This window comes from Lethenteron reissneri, chromosome 61, assembly GCF_015708825.2.
Source record: "Lethenteron reissneri isolate LAM-NWPU_2019-01 chromosome 61, ASM1570882v1, whole genome shotgun sequence".
Lineage (NCBI taxonomy): Eukaryota > Metazoa > Chordata > Hyperoartia > Petromyzontiformes > Petromyzontidae > Lethenteron > Lethenteron reissneri.
Genome location: NC_083839.1, coordinates 7,375,092 through 7,398,019, shown reverse-complemented (window position 1 = coordinate 7,398,019; position 22,928 = coordinate 7,375,092). Strand labels below are relative to the sequence as shown.

At 54.8% G+C, this 22,928-nt stretch overlaps 1 protein-coding gene across 1 annotated transcript; it reads right to left on the bottom strand.

Annotated features, from left to right (window-relative positions):
- Positions 1 to 7,650: 7,650 nt before the first annotated feature.
- On the bottom strand, positions 7,651 to 21,941 carry LOC133358397 (tetraspanin-31-like). Its single transcript, XM_061576716.1, has 6 exons — positions 21,446 to 21,941; positions 14,637 to 14,804; positions 10,767 to 10,847; positions 9,716 to 9,832; positions 8,763 to 8,864; positions 7,651 to 8,429 (listed from the first exon to the last, which is right to left on the bottom strand). Exons 1-6 carry the CDS (start codon positions 21,506 to 21,508, stop codon positions 8,355 to 8,357), a joined length of 606 nt encoding a protein of 201 aa, XP_061432700.1. The 5' UTR covers positions 21,509 to 21,941; the 3' UTR covers positions 7,651 to 8,354.
- Between the last annotated feature and the right edge of the window lie 987 nt (positions 21,942 to 22,928).

Here is a 22,928-nt window from a genome sequence, read left to right as displayed (position 1 = left end):
CCCCTCCCACCCCCCTCCCCCTCCACCCCCTCCCCACCCCCTCCCACCCCCCTCCCACCCCCTCCCACCCCCCTCCCACCCTCTCCCACCCCTCCCACCCCCCGCCCACCCCCTCCCACCCCCTCCCACCCCCCTCCCACACCCCTCCCACACCCCTCCCACACCCCTCCCACCCACTCCCACCCCCCTCCCACCCCCTCCCACCCCCTCCACCCCCCTCCACCCCCCCTCCACCCCTCCCACCCCCCTCCCACACCCCTCCCACCCCCTCCCACCCCCTCCCACCCCCTCCCACCCCCCCTCCCACCCCCCTCACCACCCCCCTTCCCACCCCCCTCCCACCCCTCCCCCACCCCCCTCCCACCCCCCTCCCACCCCCCTCCCACCCCCCTCCCACACCCCTCCCACACCCCTCCCACCCCCCTCCCACACCCCTCCCACACCCCTCCCACCCCCCTCCCACCCCCTCCCACCCCCCTCCCACCCCCTCCCACCCCCTCCCACCCCCCTCCCACCCCCCTCCCCCCCCCCTCCCACCCCCCTCCCACCCCCCTCCCACCCAACCCTCTCCCACCCCCTCCACCCCCTCCACCCACACGGTCCCACCCCCTCCCACCCCCCTCCCACCCCCTCCCACCCCGCCCACCCCCTCCCACCCCCCCTCCCACCACCCTCTCCCACCCCCTCCCACCCCCCTCCACCCCTCCTCCCACCCACCCTCCCCACCCCCCCTCCTACCCCCCTCGTGCTTCTGCCCTTTCACATCGTCCCATTGCCCCCGTTCTCGAATGCCCCCTCACTCTTTTCCCTGAGCCCAATCCCCTTGCCCCTTGCCACCTCTGACGGATTCTCCCAACCCTCACCTCAGGGTCACGTTCTGTTTTCCCGCCGTATTCTCATTTACACCTTTTCCTCCATCATACAGGTGGGGGTTGTTATGGGTTAGATCGCGTAAATATATAAATGTGTCGTTAAACCCGCCACCACCCGACACAGCCAACTAGTAAGGGTTGTCACGTAAACAGAACGTGGTCAATTCGTCACTAGTACAGCACTAATGTGTAGTGTATAGTAGTGTATAGTGTAGTGTATAGTAGTGTATAGTGTAGTGTATAGTCGTGTATAGTGTAGTGTATAGTCGTGTATAGTGTAGTGTATAGTGTATAGTATAGTGTAGTGTATAGTGTAGTGTATAGTAGTGTAGTGTATAGTAGTGTATAGTGTAGTGTATAGTCGTGTATAGTGTAGTCTATAGTGTAGTGTATAGTGTAGTGTATAGTAGTGTATAGTGTAGTGTATAGTAGTGTATAGTGTAGTGTATAGTCGTGTATAGTGTAGTGTATAGTGTAGTGTATAGTCGTGTATAGTGTAGTGTATAGTGTAGTGTATAGTAGTGTATAGTGTAGTGTATAGTAGTGTATAGTGTAGTGTATAGTCGTGTATAGTGTAGTGTATAGTCGTGTATAGTGTAGTGTATAGTGTAGTGTATAGTGTAGTGTAAAGTGTAGTATACTAGTACAGCACTAACCGATGTGTTCGAGAGCCGAGCCACAACATTTACAATCTGAGTACGACGTTTTGCCAGTAATTGCAACTAGCTTCATCAGGCGACAAGCCAGATTTGTGGAGAAGTCCACCTGTTTCGTTCCTTATAAAGAGGCATAGATGTGGTGACAACACTTGTGCACTCTTCTTGTGCGAATAGGGGGAGGTTAATGGGTCAACATACATGATGCATTATGCGAGCCCATTGATCTTGTACTTTCTGTCGATTGTGTGCAATTAAATAGCCGTACCAACGGTAACCACTATTGAAGTATGGCGGCCTGTATAGGCATGCATTTAAACAAAGTATCATTTGACGATTCGCTTCCAAGCAGCACTAAGCCTATAGCTATCCGAACGGTTAAATTAATTAGTATTTCTCTCAGTTTTAACAGATTCTCTAATTAGTCTTGGCCAGTAGTTACTATTTTTTCCCCCTACAATAATTTCAACGCCCAGCCTGCCGACCAATCACCGTGGAGGCCTCTTTCAGCCAATCGGAGACCTTGGTTTATCTTTGAAGTCGTTCGGCTGCACATTGGCTTGGAACATTGCCCCGTGATGCAGAGTCTTCGAGATTAGAATGGTAAGGTACGGTATAGTAAATACGATAATTATTTTACAGTAGGATATTTATTTTTGTCTATGTGTACGTTTATTCGTGCCCAATTTCATAGAGTAAACACGTTTTGAAAACGCAAACAACACCAGAAACGTAATGTTACGCAATCATGTGCAAAGATAAGTTATCTTAAATGATGATGTCGTGATTATCCATTTTTAAATCCTTTATATTAAGTTCGCTTGCTTGCTTGCTTAGGACCGTGCAAATCTTTCGGTCGTTTTTTAACCCACTTCCCGTGATCCAATCGAGCTGACATTTTGCACACAGACTCGTTGTGCGTGACAATGAATTTTCGTGACATTTTTTGTCCAAAATTTTACACTGTTTAGGAATTTTTTTTAAATATTTATTTACCAATTGGTTAATGCTGGCACACAATCATCTGACCCATAGGTGGCAGCCATCTCAAGCCAGAGGACGAGAGGACTCTAGCCGCCCCGATGCCACGCATATAAAGGATTGATAGTGAAAAACTTTGTTTTTACGGGTTAATTTTTTAAATGTCCTGTCAGAACATTGAATTTGTCATCGATGAAAATGAACGGCATCCTTTTAAAGCTGCGCCATCCAATATAATAATCATAGGAAAAAAATAGTCGAAGACATTTTTGCTTAAAGTATTTCTAGGAATACCTTGATTTTTTTCTCAATTATTTCAAATTCGATCTGCTTATGTGCGGCACACAGCGCGCGCGCTCCCATCGAATGAGGGCAGCAGCAGCAGCACCAGCTGTTCGAAAGTAATCACTGACGTATATTCTTAGGTTTTTTCGGTAAAGTCACGTAGGTTAAAAATTAAAATGAATAAAAATGAAATAAAAATCACGACGTTTCGGAAGCAACACAACGTCGATTTTTATTTTACTTTTATTAATTTTAATTTTTTATCCTACGTGACTTTACCGAAAAAACCTAAGAATATGAATCCTTGCAGTCACGAAAGCTTCAAATCTAGAATTAATCACTGAAGGCCTACGAAACAGAAGTGCATTGGCCCTACAAGAGCCTTACTCCGACCCTACCCCCACCCGAGTTCTCCACTCGCCCTTCCCTTCCAGAACCGTCCCTGTGTCTCTCATTCCTCATCGCACGGTGATCGGGTCTGTCTGTCCCCACTCCCCCCCTCCTCCTCGTGAACTCTCTCGCCATCAAGCACGCCGACAGCTGTCTGTCCTGCACAACCCCCCCGCGCCACCTTGATCAGCTAAGGGGGGGACCAATAGAAGCACGAAGAGTACAGTACAACAATGGAGTTCACGGCAAGAACTGAAAGAGGGAGACACGGACGAGCGGGTTAGAGAGGGCACGTGGGTCGTGGAGTCAAAGTTCAAAGGTCTCGGCTCGGCTAGCGGGGTTGGCGGACGATGTGGCCCAGACACAGAGCTGCAGCCTAGAGGCGAGGCCACGCGGCCCAAAGGGGTCAGCTTCTCCCCCGTGGAGACGGAGCGATGAAATCGACTCCGGTTGGATTTGTCAGTCATCGCATGGCGGCTTGCGGGGGGGAATGGCAGGCAGGTTCGCCTTCATCCAGCAGTGGATGATGCATCACGGCTGTTGGCGATGCCGATGTGTGATAAACATTGCCGCTGCGAACGTGTCAAAGGTTGAAGAGTGAAAAGCTGTAAAAATTTAGGTGGGCAGGGGGGGGGGTGAACAAACAATTTGCTGGTGCTGCGTTGGCAGTTGGCACACAAGCAAAGCCGACAACATGATCAACAACAACGTTTCGGGCAACGATCCTTCTTCATATCGCACGTGCAATTTTTCTACGCAAGGAACGTTGCCCGAAACGTCGCCCCGTTACCACCGCGGTTGCTTTCCTTCGAAGGCCACAACGCGGCTGTTATCGACTCCCCAGTGCGCCGAGTTGTTTTTGTTGCTTTAGGAGGGTCAAAGGTCGCCTTCTCGGGGCCAGAGTTCGCTGCAACGCGGCGCGCGCGCTCCTTGCGGTAGACGCCGTCGTCTGCCTGGTGCGGTCACAGTGACGTCACGTCCCGTACTGACCACGCCCACCGCCACCACCACCACGGGGCAGAGGTCGCAATCGGGTACCCGATACCCGGCTAACCGTACCCGGCTACCCGTACCCGGCCGCACCAGGGTCGCAAACGGGTATCCGTACCTGGCTGGGTACGGGTAGGCCGTGAGTCACTGGTGAGTAACCGTTTGTCACTCATTTCGGGTAGGGTACCTGGTGCGGCCGGGTATGGGTACGGGTAAGGAATCAAAACCCGTTTGCGACCTCTGCCACGGGGACCTCCGTCCACCCGGCAGCCGCCAGTAAAAATATGATAATTGGCTTTTTACCCTTCTATCTGGCAACAAAACTGACACCTTTTTACGAGGAGTCATGTTTGCATAGACCACAATACCTGTAGTCATAATGCAAACAAAAACACAACTCTGATAATGTGCACTGTCCTTGAAGTTCATTGGTCCACACCCGAGACAGCTTTCCTTAGAGCCTCGTCTTACATATTTTTGTAAAAAGGTGTCAGTTTTGTTGCCAGATAGAAGGGTAAAAAACAAATTATATTCTTACTGGCAAATGAGGTTCCAATAGTGTAAATACTTACCCCGAGCTCTCATACTCTGATGGTGCATTGTCTTTGAGTTGTGCGCCTTTTGGCGTCATCTGGTCCAACCCATGTGAGACTAGGCTCTAAGGAAAGCTGTCTCGGGTGTGGACCAATGAACTTCAAGGACAGTGCACATTATCAGAGTTGTGTTTTTTGTTTGCATTACTACTGCAGGTATTGTGGTCTATGCAAACATGACTCCTTGTAAAAAGGTGTCAGTTTTGTTGCCAGATAGAGGGGTAAAAAAACAATTATCAACTTTATTATTATTTGACCAGGTAAGGCCCACTGAGCCATAAAGGGGCCGTCCATAAATGACGTCACGCGATTTTAGACGATTTCCCCCCCCCCCCTCGTCACACGGCGTCACAAAAAGTCAGACCCCCTCTCAAATGACGTCACAAAGCTCTGCCCCCCCCCCGAAAAAAATGATAGCTCAACAAAAGTGGCTTTCTCGTCACGTGGAAATCTAAAGCAGCCAAAATACAACCGAAACGCGAGATGTTGGTTCTAAATGTGAAAGGGGAAGGAAACACAACGGAGCCCCCGGAGAAAAATCCACGCGACCGCGGGGAGAGAGACACCGCAAACTCCAAATATACAGCAGCAGGCTGCCGTCAGGGTCGGGATCGAACCCACGACCCCCTCCCTGTTACATTACGAGGAGTGGAGTCGAGGCGATTCCTGTACGGGAGAAAGTGGAAGGCAGAGGAGAGGGAAGAGAGAAGAGAGAGAATGGGAAGTAAGGGGGAAGATGGTGGTGGGAGAAACGGGAGCCAAGGGTCAGTAGAGACGAGGAGAGAGAGAGGCTGCGTCAGGGCCTCCACGCTGCTGCTTCTGCTGCACGGAGCAGAGTCTGTTTTCACAGCGGGCGGTGACGGGGAGAGGGTTCAGAGTGGGGGGGGGCGGCCAGGTAGAGGTCACGTGCTCCACGTGGCGAGTGCTCCCCTGCCCCCTGCTGGTCAGCACGAGCATGGCATCATCGGTGGCAGGGCGACCGTGGCCAGGTGGCTCATGAGGTTAGCGAGACGGTTATCCAGAGTTTCTCAAGTGTACTGCGTTGATGGTCTCAGCCAGGTCACCAGTGACTCACACAGACACCCACAGACTTAAAGAGACCGCGTTCCGAGTAAACCGGTCTTCTCAAGTGGAGTGAGTTGGTGGTCTCAGCCCGGTCACCACTGCACAAAAACACCACCCCCCCCCCCATCTCACTACATTTGGTTCTGTACATATTTGTGGGAAAAAATTACAGAATTAAAGATGTCGGTTCGAGAGTCATGCGATGAACATGAATGAAAAACGTTAGAGCGGGTGGGAAATTGCTCCTGCAATTTGTACGGAGAACTTCTTTCGCACCATACATAGCCGCCCGTGCTAAATCAGGTGCGAATTTGGACCAGAGATAACTTGCAGAAGGGATATCGGAGGAAGCTCTGCGATATCCGCTTCTGCGGGCTGTTTCACGAATGTGAAGGTTTCGCGCTGCTCACTGCAACATCTCCAGATGTGCTGCTCCTCTCGTGTTGACACGACGCCCGTGGGACAACCGGGATATATTTCTGCCGGGCCATTTACCTGGTTGGGTGCCCACCCAGCACACCAAAGACAAAGATCCCCTGTGTAGCCTTAACTGACTATTGGGGCAAGTGCTGTTTGCGAGCAGCACCAATGAAGGCCGGCACAGCGCACGAGGGGGTGGATGGCCAGCACCACGCCCGGCCGCCTTTGTCTCCCCAGTGGCGATGTTAAGATACCGCACCAGGTACTCATTTGAGGCAGAGTCCGCCAAGGGGAGGCCCAGGACCAGTTCAGATAATCGTCACTGGTGTTGGTGGCCGTGAGCGGGAATCAAACTCGGGTTTGACGGGTTCGTAGCGTGGCGTGCTAAACGCTACACCACCGTACCCCGGGGCACACCACGTCCACTGACACTCACTGTGGGCTGTGGTTGCTACTCATGCCTTGCCACCTCGGCCAGGCGGTGAGAAATGCTTATCGCTTCTTCGGCTCTTGATGCGAGACGGCAGAGTGGCACCGCGCGTACAGGTGAGAGACATCGACCAGTGTGTGACCCCCGTCTCCACGTGACCACGTTTATTCAATGATTTTGCTCCCCTTGCAAACAGAAGCACGACATTCAAACTCCCACACATCGTCTCCCACCGACGATGCCTCCACCACCTTCCACAACTCCCACAGGTCACCTCCCGGCCACGATACCTCCTCCATCCTCCTACGGAGCCCGGCTCTCGTAATCTCCGATTCACGCCAATCACCGCCCCCACCAACTCCCGCCGAGCATCTTTGTGCGAGCGCAGACACGGACCGTCGAACGACAGGAGCGCTACATTCACCGGACGATTCAGTACAAGTGTCGACACGTTCGTCAGTAAGACTGCGTGGGGCCTTAAAAGAAAGAAAAAACTAAGTTAATAATTGGCAACGCTACAGACAATGGCCCGTTTCTTTATGGCACGTAAATGATTTTAGATTCATTTATGACCAGACAGCGTTACTTATTAATGTATTGAGTCTTCTGTCATTTATCTGGGCTGGTGCGAATTACTGCCAATGCAGCGGCGGCGGCGGCAACATCACCGTATAATTTGTTAAAATAAAAATGCGATCCGCATTTAAATCAAGACGTCGCGTGGAACCTCTTCCTGGTGTCCCGCGGTAACAGGCGACGGTGACGACGGTGACGACGGTGACGACGGTGACGACGGTGACGACGGTGACGACGGTGACGACGGTGACGACGCTCGCGTCGGGCATTGAGCAGCCGCTCGCATCGCGCAGTGAAAACGATCGGGGAAAAAATGTGAAAACAAAGCTCAGAAATTGTCCTCAAAAATCTGAAAGTGTTTAATCCGAAACTCATCCCCGCCCGCCCGCCCGCCCGCCCGCCCCCACACACTGTGAATCTACACAGCAACATAAGCAGGCGGAAATTACAACGCAAAACCAAACCCGTGCCGATTTCCCCCAAAAATAACGCGAGCGGATATATACTGGGTCCCGCGCACAAGAGAGTGGGGGGGGGGGGAGGCTTTTTGGAGGACCCCCACAAAGGTGCAGAGAAAAAAACTGAAAAAGCGGTCGCTCGCAAAGCTCCACAGCGTTAACGGCGCAAAGCAACGCGGGGGGAGCCTTGCGTGCACAGCGCCCCCCACCGCAGACTTGACGTGAAACCGCGTCTCCGCAAACGCGCGCAAAAAGACGTCGCACGCCCGACATTCCCGGTGTAGTTCCGTGCACAGGCAGTACAAATATTACCCACAGGGCAGCGCTGCGTGCGGCCTTCTCCGCGAGCCCCCCAGGCCAAGATTCAATCAGTTTTTAGCGTTTACTCCCGACAGGGTCAACTACGCAGGCTGCCGCGTCCTCAACAACGAGGCCGCAGGGCGTGGACACAGGCCCGAGCAACGGCCTTCGTGGAATTAACGGGGTTTCGTTTTAGAAAACCGATACCGACTTAATCGTCGTCATGTGACTGACCCCCCCCCCCCCCTGCCCACCCGGAGATAAACGGCTGCGGGTAGGCGGTGAGGGTGGCGGTGAGGTGGTGGAGGAGGGGAGGGAGGTGGAGGAGGCGGAGAAGGTTACAGGAATGCCCCGGAGTGACCCCGCGGATCCTTCTGGTTGCGGTAGCGGTGGGTCAGCCACAGTCCCAGCAACTGGCGGACAAACACACGGGGGGGGGGGGGGGGGGGGGAGACCGCAACGGGGAGGGGGAGGAGAGTGTGTCAGACACGGGGAGTGGGAGACGTGGGTGATTTGGGGAGTGGGAGACACGGGGAGTGGTACAGTGGAAGACACGGGGAGGGGTGATGTGGGAGATTTGTGGAGTTGGGGGATGTGGGACACACGGGGAAAGGAACGGTGGGAGACACGGAGAGTGGGAGACACGCGGAGGGGTGACGTGGGTGATTTGTGGAGTGGGAGACTCAGGGAGAGTGAGGGACAAAGATGGACGAGAAGGGGTGGGAGAAACAAAGATGGGGACGCACCAGGCTGAAGGCAAAGAAGAGTCCAATGCCCCCGACTGCGCGTAGGAGTCCGTCTAGGGACTTGCCAAAGACCAAGCTGCACGGCGTGTAATTGGGGTGAGCCTGCACGACACACGACACACGGTACACAGACACAGGTTACCACGGCGCCTGTACCAGGCAAGGTGCGCTCTGAGGCTATCACTTCAGGTGTGGAAGGCTCACAGGAGGTCACAGGACAGGGCCAGAAGACGACTGCCAGATGTGCCACTTATGCTCCCCACTGTCACAGTTCTGCATTTTATCAACCCGGTGGTCCGTTCGTTGTTGTGAGCATTGCTCCTCCATCCCTCCACTGTTGATGTCGGGGGCAACTGCCTCGTAACTGCCCCAATAGCGCCGCCGGTACCAGTCATCGGCAAGTCCACTGGCCTCCACCGTCAGCCCATCTCTTCTCCAGCCCGTGCCGTGCCCGTAGAGCCCCCTCTATTCTGGCCAAACAGACGCCGCTTGGGCATGCGGTGGCAGGGCATGCGGTGGCAGGGCATGCGGTGGCAGGGCATGCGGTGGCAGGGCATGCGGTGGCTGGGCATGCGGTGGCAGGGCATGCGGTGGCAGGGCATGCGGTGGCAGGGCATGCGGTGGCAGGGCATGCGGTGGCAGGGCATGCGGTGGCAGGGCATGCGATGGCAGGGCATGCGGTGGCTGGGCATGCGGTGGCTGGGCATGCGGTGGCAGGGCATGCGGTGGCAGGGCATGCGGACCACGTGACGAGTCCCCGCCTGCAAGAGGAACTCACCGATGGGAATGTGCGAGTTCGCGGGCGTCTCCCGAGGATTCAAGCCGGTGCGATATTTACAAATAGATCCGGTTTCCCCTTGAGCAGACTTTGAGCCCGTAAGCTCGCTCAGTTAGCTCAGCGTTGGTGGTCGTGGGGCTGTTGTTGTGGCGGGGGAGTGTTGTGGTCGGCAAACCTCAGCGCAGAGCGGATCTTCCGTGGTGTTGGTGAAGCCACAACACTGCAGGTACTTCTGAACGTCTTCGCGGGTCTTGTTGTTGGCGTTGGCCCAGCTCAACTCCAACAGGGTGTCCTACCGGAACACAAAGACAAAGATCCACCACGTAGCCTTTAATAGACTGTTAGGGCAAGTGCTGTCAAGCGAGCATCTATGAAGGCTGCAACGGTACACGAGGGGTGGGTGGCCAGCACCACGCCCGACCGCCTTTGTCTCCCTAGTGGTGATGTTTACACACCGCACCAGGTACTCATTTGAGGCCGAGTCGACCTAGGGGAGGCCCAGGACCGGTTCAGATAATCGTCACTGGTGTTGGCAGTGAGCGGGAATCGAACTCGGGTTGCCAGGTTCATAGCGCAGCGCGCTGACCGCTCCACTCCCGCTCCCCAGCACACACACAAGGGTACACAAACACCCAGGACAAAGATCCACCCCCCCACCCCCCCGTGTAGCCTTAACAGACCGCTGAGGCAATTGCTGCTGTGGCATCACATTACCATCAGTCATGGTCAAATCCACTGCTGGATGAAAACCTCCCGAATTCCACTGCCATCTCTCGCTAATAATAATCCACCCCCGCCCCCACATGGCCCTGCTTCCCCCCCCCCCCCCCCCCCCCCGAGCCAGACTCGGACAGACGTTGTCTCGTGAGGCCAGCAGCATCGCCACGCTCTGGTTCTGGCTCGGCTCGGCAAAATAGCCGGTGGGGAAAAGAAATTATCAGAATCCCACCGGAGACCGGGAGGGGCACCCGTGCGCTGACCCGGCTGGGATCTGCCACCGGAAAACAAGCGGTAAGGGAGGGGGGGGGGGTCACGCTGTATGTCCGCTGGGGGCAGCACGGGAACACGTGCTCACACGCAAGGGAAATCCTTAGAGTGGAAACGAAGGCCTCGACCTGACCCTGCGTAGGACCCCCCCCCGCCACTACCCTCACCGAACCCCGGCCGTGGTTCGCTGGCACTTGCGCGGTTCCCGTCTCACCAGCAGCTGGTTCCCGTGGTCTCACCTGCTGGTTCTCGTTGAGGGCGAGGCAGGTGCAGGACACGCCGAGTTGCACGATGAACATGGGCACCAGGATCACCATGTACTGCACACGCGGCGTCAAGGACAAAGGGAACTGCGCGGGAAGGAGCCACGCACGTGACCCACGGCCGAGCCCTCGCTCGCCCCTTTAGCCGTCAGCACCACACTCGTCCTCGACATCTGTTCAACGTTTCACCCTTTCACGTTCCGAGACGTGAAAGGGTAAAACGTGCGGATGTCCCCCGTTCACCGCCGAATCTCGGGGAAAACGCGGGCGGCCCAGCGTCCATTTTGCTTCGAGAGGCGAAGCGGTGCCGCTGTTTTCTGAAGGACGCTGTACAGTGCTCACCGCGGAGAACTGTAGCGGCACGACCGCCGACAGCCAAACTGGTGCCACGCGCCCTCCCGCGTGGGCCTTTCACTCGCGAATCGATTACCGTTCCGCCGACGTAAACGTCCGGAATCGGAAGAAAAACCGATGACGTACGTGTACATCATTGGAACAGGAAAGGGTTAATAAGCAACTTCTTATAATTAGAGGTTTTTTGGGTTACATCGCGTGGAATATAAATGTGTCGTTAAACCCGCCACTAGTACAGCACGCCGGTGTTGGAGAGCAAATCGACAACATTTACAATCTGAGTAGATTGTAAATGTTGTGGATTTACGCAGTAAGGAATTGCCATGCTCTGTTTACGTGACAAACCTTACTAACTTGGCTGCCGACTGGTGGCGGGTTTCACGACAGACATTTATAGTTGCGCAATATAACCCAAAAAAAACCTGTATTATGGATATTGGTCGCGAAACTAAGCAACTTTTTTTTAGTAACTTAAAAATAGATACATTTCCACGTACATTTACATCCATACCAATGAACCCCCCCCCCCCCCCCTCTTGCCACTACTGTTTTAGGCTCTCACAGCTTGTACCGATTGACGTTGGATATTATATAGCGACCCGCTAACCTTTTCTCTACTTTGCACTCCCATAGTGTTTACGTGTTGTTTGTTGTTGTAACTTTCTGATCCCCCCCCCCCCTACTGGACATCTGTGAAAAATTAGCTTCATAGCTCCTCAGATTCCTCCAGTCAGAAATACATATTCTGATTCTGATACAGTTGGCTTAGCTGTGTGGCGATTGGGTCCAGACAAGGGTCAAAGGTTATGAAACATTTTTTCTTTAAAACTGCTTTCTCGTGTTTAGTTTGTCTTCCTTCCCCCGCGGTTGGCTACGTACAATACAAAAGAAGTTCAACTTACATACACCGCGCCTCCGATAAGCACGTACAATTTGGTATTAGAGACAAATTGTATGTAACCGTAAGAGTTTTTGTTGGGGTTAGATCGCGTGAACGCGGTGGTACCGGCGTGCCAGTACCACCGCAACAACCACCGCAACAACCACCACCACAACAACCACCACTCAGGGCTGCTGTGGAACCACAACCGCCCCCCGTCGCTGGAGACAGGAAGTGGAGGCAGGATGTCAATCCGAGACAGGACAGGATGCCGGGCAGCGAAAAATCCAATGCAGCTCACAATCGCGCCAGCCCCTCCACCTCCCCCCCCACGCGCTTTTGTGAGCGACCGTACTGACCCCCCACCGCCACCCCCCATGGTGGCGTTACCCAGCATGCACCCTGCAGAGCGGGGGGACCCAGCGGTGGCGGCGGCGTCAATCGCGGAAGCGAGCGCCGGTGACGGTGGGCAGAGCCACTCCAGCACGCTTGTTGAGTGAATGTCATCGACACAGGGAGGGATACATACATGGAAGGAAAACCACAATCGCCGACGCACTTGAGAAAGGACTCGCATGAGCACCTGTGTTCCACCACCAGCAGCAGTACCAACACAACCCCTACAACCAACACCACATCCACCAGGAGTACTAACACAACCCCTACAACCACCACAATAACCACCACCAGCACTAACACAACCCCTACAACCACCACAATAACCACCACCAGTACTAACACAACCCCTACAACCACCACAATAACCACCACCAGCACTAACACAACCCCTACAACCACCACCACATCCACCAGGAGTACTAACACAACCCCTACAACCACCACCACCAGTACTAACACAACCCCTACAACCACCACAATAACCACCACCAGTACTAACACAACCCCTACAACCACCACCACCAGTACTAACACAACCCCTACAACCACCACAATAACCACCACCAGTACCAACACAACCCCTACAACCACCACAATAACCACCACCAGTACTAATATAACCCCTACAACCACTACAACCACCACCGATACCCCAACCACCACCATTAACAGAACCAAAACAGCCACCACCACCACCGATACCCCGACCACCAAAACCACAAACATCCCCTACAACCACTACCGATACCCCCTACTACCACCAGCAGTATCCCTACCATGACCACCACTAGCGCTACCGCCACAAAAAACAAAGATCCCCTGTGTAGCCTACGCAGGCTGGAGGGGCAAGTGTCGCAGTGAGTATGAAGGTCGGCACAGCATACGAGGGGGGTGGGGTGGCCAGCACCACGCCCAGCCATTTTCGTCTCCCCAGTATGGATGCTTACAAACCAGAGGTCGCAACCGGGTACCCGATACCCGTACCCTACCTAATACCCGGCTACCCGGCCGGGTACGGGTACGGGTAGCCGTTTGCGACCCTGGTGCGGCCGGGTATGGGTACGGGTAAGGAATCAAAACCCGTTTGCGACCTCTGTTACAAACCGCACCAAGTAATACATCTAAGGCTGAGTCGACCTAGGCGGAGAGGTGGAGAGGTGGGAGGGCGGTGGGGAGGTCCCGGGACCGGTTCAGATATTCATGAACTGATGTTGGCCGTGAGTGGGGAAATTGAACACGACAACGTCGAGGGGGGGTGGGGGGGGGGGGTGCGTTTGTTAGCACGTAAACCGCTGCACCGCCACTCCACACAGCGACGACGACGACTCAAGTAATAAAAAACACGCCGAAATCGCGAGCGGCGCGAAATAAATCGGCATCCAGTTTTGGCGACGATTCATCGCGACGCCGGTTCACGACCACCTGACACACCCCCCCGATCACGGTTCACGACCACCTGACACACCCCTCCCCGTCGATCACGGTTCACGACCACCTGACACACCCCCCCCCGTCGATCACGGTTCACGACCACCTGACACACCCCCCCCCGTCGATCACGGTTCACGACCACCTGACACACCCCCCCCCCCGCCAATCACGGTTCACGACGCCGCCTCTCCACCCCGATGGCTGTCGCCACCTGGCCGCGCACAAGCGGCAGGCTCGGAATGAGATGCGGCCGGTTTGAAAGTCATCGAGAAGATCGACTCCCCGCCCCCCGCTCCGCCTCCCTTGGCCACCGCCACCGACTGCCGCAGGGTAGGTGGGGAACGCGGAGCCACCTGCACGGGCAGAGCCGGCGTGGCAACCCCCCACTCCCTCCCACTCCCTCCCACTCCCCCCCACTCCCTCCCACTCCCTCCCACTCCCTCCGTCCCCCCACGCCTTCCACTTCACGGCCGTGAGACGCTCAACGTTGTGAGAAACCCGAGTCTCGGGGGGGTAACGACGACCCCCGAGAATAACGGCGACCCCAAGGGTAGGGGCAACCCCCAAGGATAACAACAACGCCCGAGGGTAACGGCGACCCCTGAGGGTAACAACGACCCCTGGGGGTAACAGCGACCCCCGAAGGTAGCGACGACCCCCGAGGGTAGCGACAAGTCTCAATGGTAACAGCCCTCGAGACTCGGCTGCGTCCGGCCGCGCGACGTCCCGTGGTGCCGCCCTGCCTCGGTGGCCCCCCCGCTGCGCCAGGCCGGTGAGGATACGAAGAAGAGCAGCACCTGGTGGTGCTTGACGGCACCGACGAGGCCGACGATGGAGACGAGGAAGAGGAAGAAGCCAACGGAGATGACGCCGCCCACCACCGAGATGCTCGAGATGATGCCGAAGCCTGCGCCGTAGGCTGCGACCCCGATCAGCAGCAGCCCCACGAGCTGCACGGTGGAGGGGGGTCGGGGGGGGGTGAGAGAGGTTGGGGTTGAGGTAGGGAGGTTTCAGTTTATTTGGTATAGCCCTGTGAGCCATTCGGGTCTTGAATCGGGTGCAACTGCAACAAAACAAAAACATGAACAAGAAAACATCTTAAAGTGACTATGCGCAAACAGAAAAATCCAGAAAAAACTGCAAAGTCTTCCAGAAAAGCACCGTACACCAACGCTGTGTGCAAAAATCCCAGTGGGATGCAAGTCAAACACCAACAACCACCACAAGACAACTTAGATTAAAACCATCAGTCTAACTCCATACTATAACAAACAAAACATGGCCAAACCCAAAAACTTTTTGATATCACCATAATAAAGCCATAAGCAATGTAACAGTGATGATAGGAACTGTGACCGAATTTTCACAATAAACGACATAAACAACATGTACCACCAAACCCCGTGGCCATAGCTGGCTGCACGAGTCACTCCACAACAGCAGGAGCATCAGTCGGAGTATCAACATTTGTCAATGCACCTTTAAGATCAGCGCACGAAATCAAAACACAGATCATACTTTGCAGCGGTCATCTGGAGCGAAAACATTTGATTTTAGGCCATTCTGAATAGCAGTAGCAGCTAGGGGTGTACAACTCCTCTAGAGCAGTTTTGAGTGAAGATCTCACAGGTAGTGATCCAAGTTGCAGTTTATTGGCGACAGCATTCCAGACCCTGGGGGCATCAATAGCAAAGGCCCTTCCTCCAGTATTTGTACAGCAATAAGGAATGTTAAGCTGGTAATTGAGCGAAGACCTTAGGTCACATTTCTTCTTCGAAACAGAGAGGAGATCCAGCAGGTAGTCTGCGGATTGTTTTGTAAGTACATCGTGAATAAATAAGATCTGGTGCACAAGCCGTCGAACATTAAGAGATGTTAAGTTTGACCCAATGTAGAGATCACAGTGGTGAGTCCTATATGGGCAGTTCAATGCAAATCTTAAGGCCGAGTGATAAATTGAGGTGGGGGGGGGAGGGGAGAGAAGGAGGCGATGGGAGATGGGCGATGAAGTGACGATGTGAGGGGAGCGTGTCGCGGGTGAGAAGGGAGAGGGGTGACGGGAGGGAGGTTGACACGGAGGTTGACACGGAGGTTGACACGGAGGTTGACACGGAGGTTGACACGGAGGTTGACACGGAGGTTGACACGGAGGTTGGAGAAGTTTGAGGGAGACAACGTCGAAGTGGATTGAGGAGCAGAAGGAAGGAGAGATGCAAGAGGAGAGGGAGGAGGGTGACGAGGGCGAGGTGGAGGAGGGGACGCCGATGAAGGAGGATGACGTGGAACAGGGTTAAGAGGTCAGAGGACATCAAACAGAAATGCTTCTTCCGATTGCAAATCCACCCTTGAACAATCATCGCCCACTGCGGTCACTTACAGTGGTCGGTTTACCGTCACGCCCGAGAGCCCACGACGTATGTGTGTGTGTTGAACTTCTTTCGCACCGTACGTAGCCAACCGTGCTAATTGGAGGTGATGGCGGTGTAGATGTGTGTGTGTGCTGGACTTCTTTCACGCCGTACGTAGCCAACCGTGCTAATCGGAGGTGATGGCTGTAGGCAAGCAGTGCAGATTCGCTAGCCCCCTTACCAAACAGGTAAATGCCAGGTGGCATAGACAATCGCATCTCACGCAAAATTGAACTAATCTTTAAATGTATATTTTAAAATCTCTTTCAGCCAACTGCATCTGGATTGTGCTGCTATTGGTGCCGCGTGGTCACGAGACGTAGAATCCATTTGGAGCTCTCGCAGTGAGCAGTGTGATCCCCTTCGCGTTAGAGATCGGCCCACGGAAGCGGATATAACAGAACTACCTCCGAGATCCCCTTCTTCTTCAAGTTACACTCTGGTCCACGCAAAACGGCCCACTGAAGTGGATATTACAGAGCTCCCTCCGAGATCGCCTTCAAGTGACACTCTGGTCCACACAGAACGGCCCACTGAAGCGGTGATCACAGAGCTACCGCTGAGATCGCCTTCTTCAAGTGACACTCTGGTCTACACAGAACGGCCCATTGAAGCGGTGATCACAGATCTACCTCCGAGATGCCCTTCATCTTCAAGTGACACTCTGGTCCACACAGAACGGCCCACTGAAGCGGTGACCACAGAGCTCCCTACCGAGATCCCCTTCGGCTTCAAGTTCTACTCTAGTCCACACAGAACGGCCCACTGAAGTGGTGATCACAGATCTACCTCCGAGATCCCCTTCTTCAAGTGACACTCTGGTCCACACACAGAACGGCCCACTGAAGTGGTGATCACAGATCTACCTCCGAGATCCCCTTCGGCTTCAAGTTCTACTCTGCTCCACACACGGGAGGGGGCAGCGCCTTACCGCCCCGCCCCTCCGCCCGAGAGCAATGTGCCGTCGCATGACAGCCACAACCAAATGAGGTTCAGAGAAGCACAGTGCGATGGGGGGGGGGGGGGGTTGTTGTGCAGCCATTGGTGACCGGGCTGAGCCCAAAAACTCACTCCAACACTTGAGGAACCGGTTTCACCACAGGCGACTGAAACCCGATTACAAGTCTCCTGGCCTCCTTGGTTCAAAATAATTCACGGCTACATTTCGGATGAATGTGGCTTGTGTCAACGGTGGCTAGGAGATGTTAACTACCTCACCTGGTCTACAGGAGGTCGTGGGTTCAATCCCGACCCTGACGCCTGCTGCTGTATATTTGGAGTTTTCGTCTCTCTCTCATCATCATCACGGTGGCTAGGAGATGTTAACTACCTTGCCAGGTCTGCAGGAGGTCGTGGATTCAATCCCGACCCTGACGCCTGCTCCATATTTGGAGTTTGCGTTTCTCAACTTCTCTCACCATCATCACGGTGGCTAGGAGATGTTAACTCCTAGGGGGGGCGAGAGGGGGCAGGAGGAGTTCAGAGGGGGCAGGAGGGGGCGAGGGGACGGGGAAATAAGGCGAGGGCGAGCGGGGACCAAAAGAGAAGTTGACGAGGGCAGGCAGATGGCGTTGATGGGAAGGTGATGAGGGGTGAAGAGGTGAGGGGTGAAAGTGATGAGGGGGAGTTGAGGAGGGAGGCGAGAGAAGGCAAGTGGATGAGGGTAGGTGGGGATTGGGTGTGAGGAGGAGGTGATGCTGAGAAGAGGGGAAGAGGTGAGGTGTGAGGGAGCCATGAGGTTGAGGATGGAGGTGCGGGCGAGAAAAAGAGGCGGAGGAAATGGCAGGCGATGAGGGGAGCGGTGGTGGAGCGGTGGTGGAGCGGTGAGCGCGACCCGAGTTCGATTCCCGCTCGCGGCCAACACCAGTGACCGGCCCTGGGTCTCCCCTAGGTCGACTCAGCCTCAAATCCGTACCTCGTGCTGCGTGTAAACATCGGGGGTGGGTGATGGGGGGTGGCGATGGGGGTGGCTGGTGATTAGGGGGGGTGATGGTGATGGGGTGGGTGATGGGGGGTGGGTGATGGGGTGGTGGTGATGGGGTGGGTCATGGGGGGTGGGTGATGGGGGTGGTGGTGATGGGGTGGGTCATGGGGGGTGGGTGATGGGGGTGGTGGTGATGGGGTGGGTCATGGGGGGTGGGTGATGGGGGTGGTGGTGATGGGGTGGGTCATGGGGGGTGGGTGATGGGGGTGGTGGTGATGGGGGGGGGGTGATGGGGGGTGGTGATTAGGAGGGGGGTGATGGGGGGTGGTGATTAGGGGGGGGTGATGGGGGTGGTGTTGGGGGGGGTGATGGGGGTGGTGTTGGGGGGGTGGGTCATGAGGGGTTGTGATGGGGGGGGGGTGATGGGGGGGGTGATGGGGGGGGGTGATGGTGGTAGTGAGGGGGTTGTGGTGAGGAGGTGGGTCATGGGGGATGGGTGATGATGGGGGGGGTGATGGGGGGGCCGCCAGGTGAACGGCACAAACGCGGAGGGGATTTCCAGGAGTCGTCGTCTCAGCTCACAGAACCACCCGCCCCCACCCCCCCGAGACCAGCCAGGCTCGATCCACAGGTTGATGTCAAAGTTTGACATCAACCTGTGGCTCGAGCCCCCCTCTGAGTCTCTCGCCCCCCCCCCGCCCCCCACCGTGTCTGTGGCGACGTCGACCGCTGTCCCCCCGCGTTTAATTGACTCGTCAAAAGTTCGCGTCTTTTGTAACGGAATCGAACGTTCTCGTCTCGCCTCGGCGTATCGATACCGCACGAGACGCGTACGGAACGGATAAAACAACAGATTTAAAATCGAGGCGATTCTCTCTCTCACCTGGCCCACATCGGAGGGGTCCCCACCATGAACACGCCACCGCATCCCTCACGACCCCCCCCCCCCCACCCCGAGTCCCCTTAGGACCCCGATGATACCGAGACCCTCACACCCATATACCCCCCTCATAAAAGACCCCCCCCCTCCCCTATGAGTCCCCGCTTTTCATAGAGACACCGATCCCAGATCACAGATATGTCCTCCCTTATATGAAAAAAAAAACCCAAATCCTACACTCAGAAAGACACCTCTTTCTAGAGACTACCTTGAAAAGTTATTTTCTTTAGAACTGCTTGTTGCTGTTGTGTTAGTTTGTTTGCGCGGTTGGCTACGTACGGTGCGAAAGAAGTTCAACAAACATACACTTCACAGGGACCCCACTCCTGTAGACCCCTGCAGAACCTCTTTACACATCCTCAGAGACCGCATAGAGACCCCCTAAACACACCGACCCCACTCAGACAGACCCCTAAACAGCCCACAGGGACCCGACACCCCACACCCACAGACACCTACAGATCAAACACGTACGCCAAGCTCTTAAGGCTAATGGTTACTCCGACTACACAATCCGCAAAGCCATCACTCCAACCATCAAGAAGGATCCTGTTGAGGAGCCTTTCAAGACCATCACCTTACCCTACATTGCTGGGGTCACAAAAAAGATCTCCAAAATCCTGATTAAACACAAGATCCAGGTCCGATTCAACACAGTACATAAAATCCGTGATCTGGTCCCGTCTGTAAAAGATGTGGTTCCAGACATACAGTACCCTGGCGTCTACAAACTAAGTTGCCTCTGTGGTAGCAGTTACATTGGAGAAACCAAACGACATGTCTCGGACCGCATCCGTGAACATAAGGCAGACCTGAAACACGGTAGGACAAACACCTCAGCCGTGGCAGATCACTGTTACAATTCAGTGGGCTCACATGACATTGACTTCTCCAAGACAGAGGTTCTCTGCAAGCCATCTGGCTATCATGAGAGATTCGTTCATGAGGCGATCCACATATACAAACACAGAGACAATTTCAACCGAGAAGATGGATTCTGGCTTAGCAATCATTGGAAGGACGTAATAAACCATTTCGGATCTTAACTGATTGTGTTCACGTTTACGGTGACTTTCAGACCGCGTTCCACTCACTGGCATGGTGCAGTGTGCAGAGTAATGTATGGTGTCGTAATTGTATAGTAAACATATAGCAGTGTGATACACATTAGGGTGGGTAGAATAATACATAGTGTTATATTAAAATGGATAAGGCAGCAACTGCAGGAGCAGCATCAAGTGCAGCAGCAGCAGCAACTGCAGCAGCAGCAGCAGCAATTGCAGCAGCAGCAGCAACTGCAGCAGCAGCAGAAACTGCAGCAGCAGAAACTGCAGCAGCAGCAACTGCAGCAGCAGCAGTAACTGCAGCTCCCTTTGATGCTGTTAATCCTGCATAATGCACATGCATATGCAGTACTAATCACATTCCTGCATTTCCCATAAATATGCTAAATTCCTTTTGATATGCAAATTCCTTTGTCAATGCGCCTAGCTTATATATATGCTCCAAGCTCGTGTGCTGTTTCATTCAGACTCTGTCGCCTCGACGGACCTGGTTTTCACCTGAGGACGGCTGCTTGCGTTGTGGCCGAAACGTCGTGAGAATTGTTTTATTATGTTTTATTTTTATTATTTTATTACTTCCCTTCTACGTGACTTTACCGAAAGAACCAATAAGATAAGACCTACAGACCCCTAGAGGGAACCCAGAAACCCCTAAACAGGCCACATGGGCCCCTGAGACCCCACACCCACAGACCCCTAGAGACAGAACCGAGAAACCCCTAAACAGACCACAGGGACCCCTTACACCCCACACCCACAGACCCCTACAGACCCCTAAGAGACAAACCCAGAGACCCCTAAACAGCCCACAGACCCCTAGAGACAGAACCCAGAAATCCCTAAACAGACCACAGGGACCCCTTACACCCAAAACCCACAGACCCTTAGAGACAAACCCAGAGACCCCTAAACAGCCCACATAGACCCCTGAGACCCCACGCCCACAGACCCCTAGAGAGAGAACCCAGAGACCCCTAGAGACAAACCCAGAGACCCCTAAACAGACCACAGGAACCCCTTACACCCCACACCCAGAGACCCCTAGAGACAAACCCAGAGACCCCTAAACAGACCACAGGGACCCCTTAACAGCCCACATGGACCCCTGACACCCCACACTCAGAGACCCCTAGAGACAAACCCAAAGACCCCTAGACAGACCCCCCGGGAACCCCTGACACCCCACGCCCACAGACCCCTAGAGACAAACCCAAAGACCCCTACACAGACCCCGCGGGAACCCCCGCCGCCTCACCATGAAGAGGGTGTTGAGCGCCCCGAGGGCGTTCTTCGAGCAGACGAAGCCTCCGCACACCATCTTGGCGTCTGGCGGTATCCGGACTCTTGTCGGGGCGATGAAGCGGTGAGAGAGGAGGGGGAGGAGGAGGAGGGGAGGAGGAGGAGAGGGGCTTCTCCTCGGCTCGGTTCGCGAGGTCCGCTCGGGATCCGGTGGAGGATCTCGATGGGAGGAATCGGAGACGGCGGGCGCGGGAGAGAGGAGGGTAGATGGAATGGACGTCGGCAGAGAGAACCAGGTGTCTGCGTTGATCCTCAGCCAGGTGTCTGCGTTGATCCTCAACCAGGTGTCCGCGTTGAACGTCGACCAGGTGCCGGGCAGGTGACGCAGATCTAGGACTGCACCGTCGGTGAGGTTTGACTGCAGCGGGAGGAGGAGGATGATGAGGCGGCGAATCGACGAGGTTCCGGTGTGAGCCCCGGACTGTGTAGAGGAAGGAGGTGGAGGGGGAGGTGGAGGGGGGGAGGTGGCAACCCACGCTCCGCCCCCCATCTCCACGTCGCGCATTTCGCGTGGCCCGGCCGCACCTGCGCGCTCGCTTGGCCAGGGCTGTTGCCAACTCAGCGGATTTTGTCGTACACCCTCGCAGAGACCCACAGACTCGCACAGAGAGCCATAGACTCACACAGAGACCCACAGACTCGCACAGAGACCCACGGACACGCACAGACACGCACAGAGACCCACAGACCCATAGACTGACAGACCCACAGACTCGCACAGAGATCAACAAACTCGCACAGAGACCCACAGACACATAGACTGACAGACCCATAGAATCGCACATATAACCATAGACTCATACAATCGCACATAGACCTATAGACTCTCACAGAGACCCACCGACTCTCATAGAGATCCAGAAACTCGCACAGAGACCCATAACCTATAGACTCGCACAGAGACCCACAGACTAGCACAGAGACCCAGAGACTTGCACATGCACCCATACACTCTCAGAGACCCATATACTCGCACAGAGACACATAAACTCGCACAGAGACCCACAGACTCGCACAGAGACCCAGAGACTCGCACATGCACCCATACACTCTCAGAGACCCATATACTCACACAGAGACCCATAAACTCGCGCAGAGACCCATAGACTGCCACAGAAACCCATAGACTCGCACAAAGACTCGCACAGAGACCCAGAGACTCGCACAGAAACACATACACTCTCAGAGACCCATGTAATCACACAGAGACCCATCGACTCGCACAGAGACCCATAAACTCGCATCGATACCCATAGACTTTTATTTGAATCCATATACAGTACTCACAGAGACCCACAGACTCGCATACATATGCAGAGGTGCTGAAACCCTAAACTAAAAGTTATTTTATCAGGTAAGGCCCACTGAGCTAAGGGGCCGTCCATAAATGACGTCACGCGATTTTGGAGGATTTTTTACCTCCGCCCCCTCGTCACACG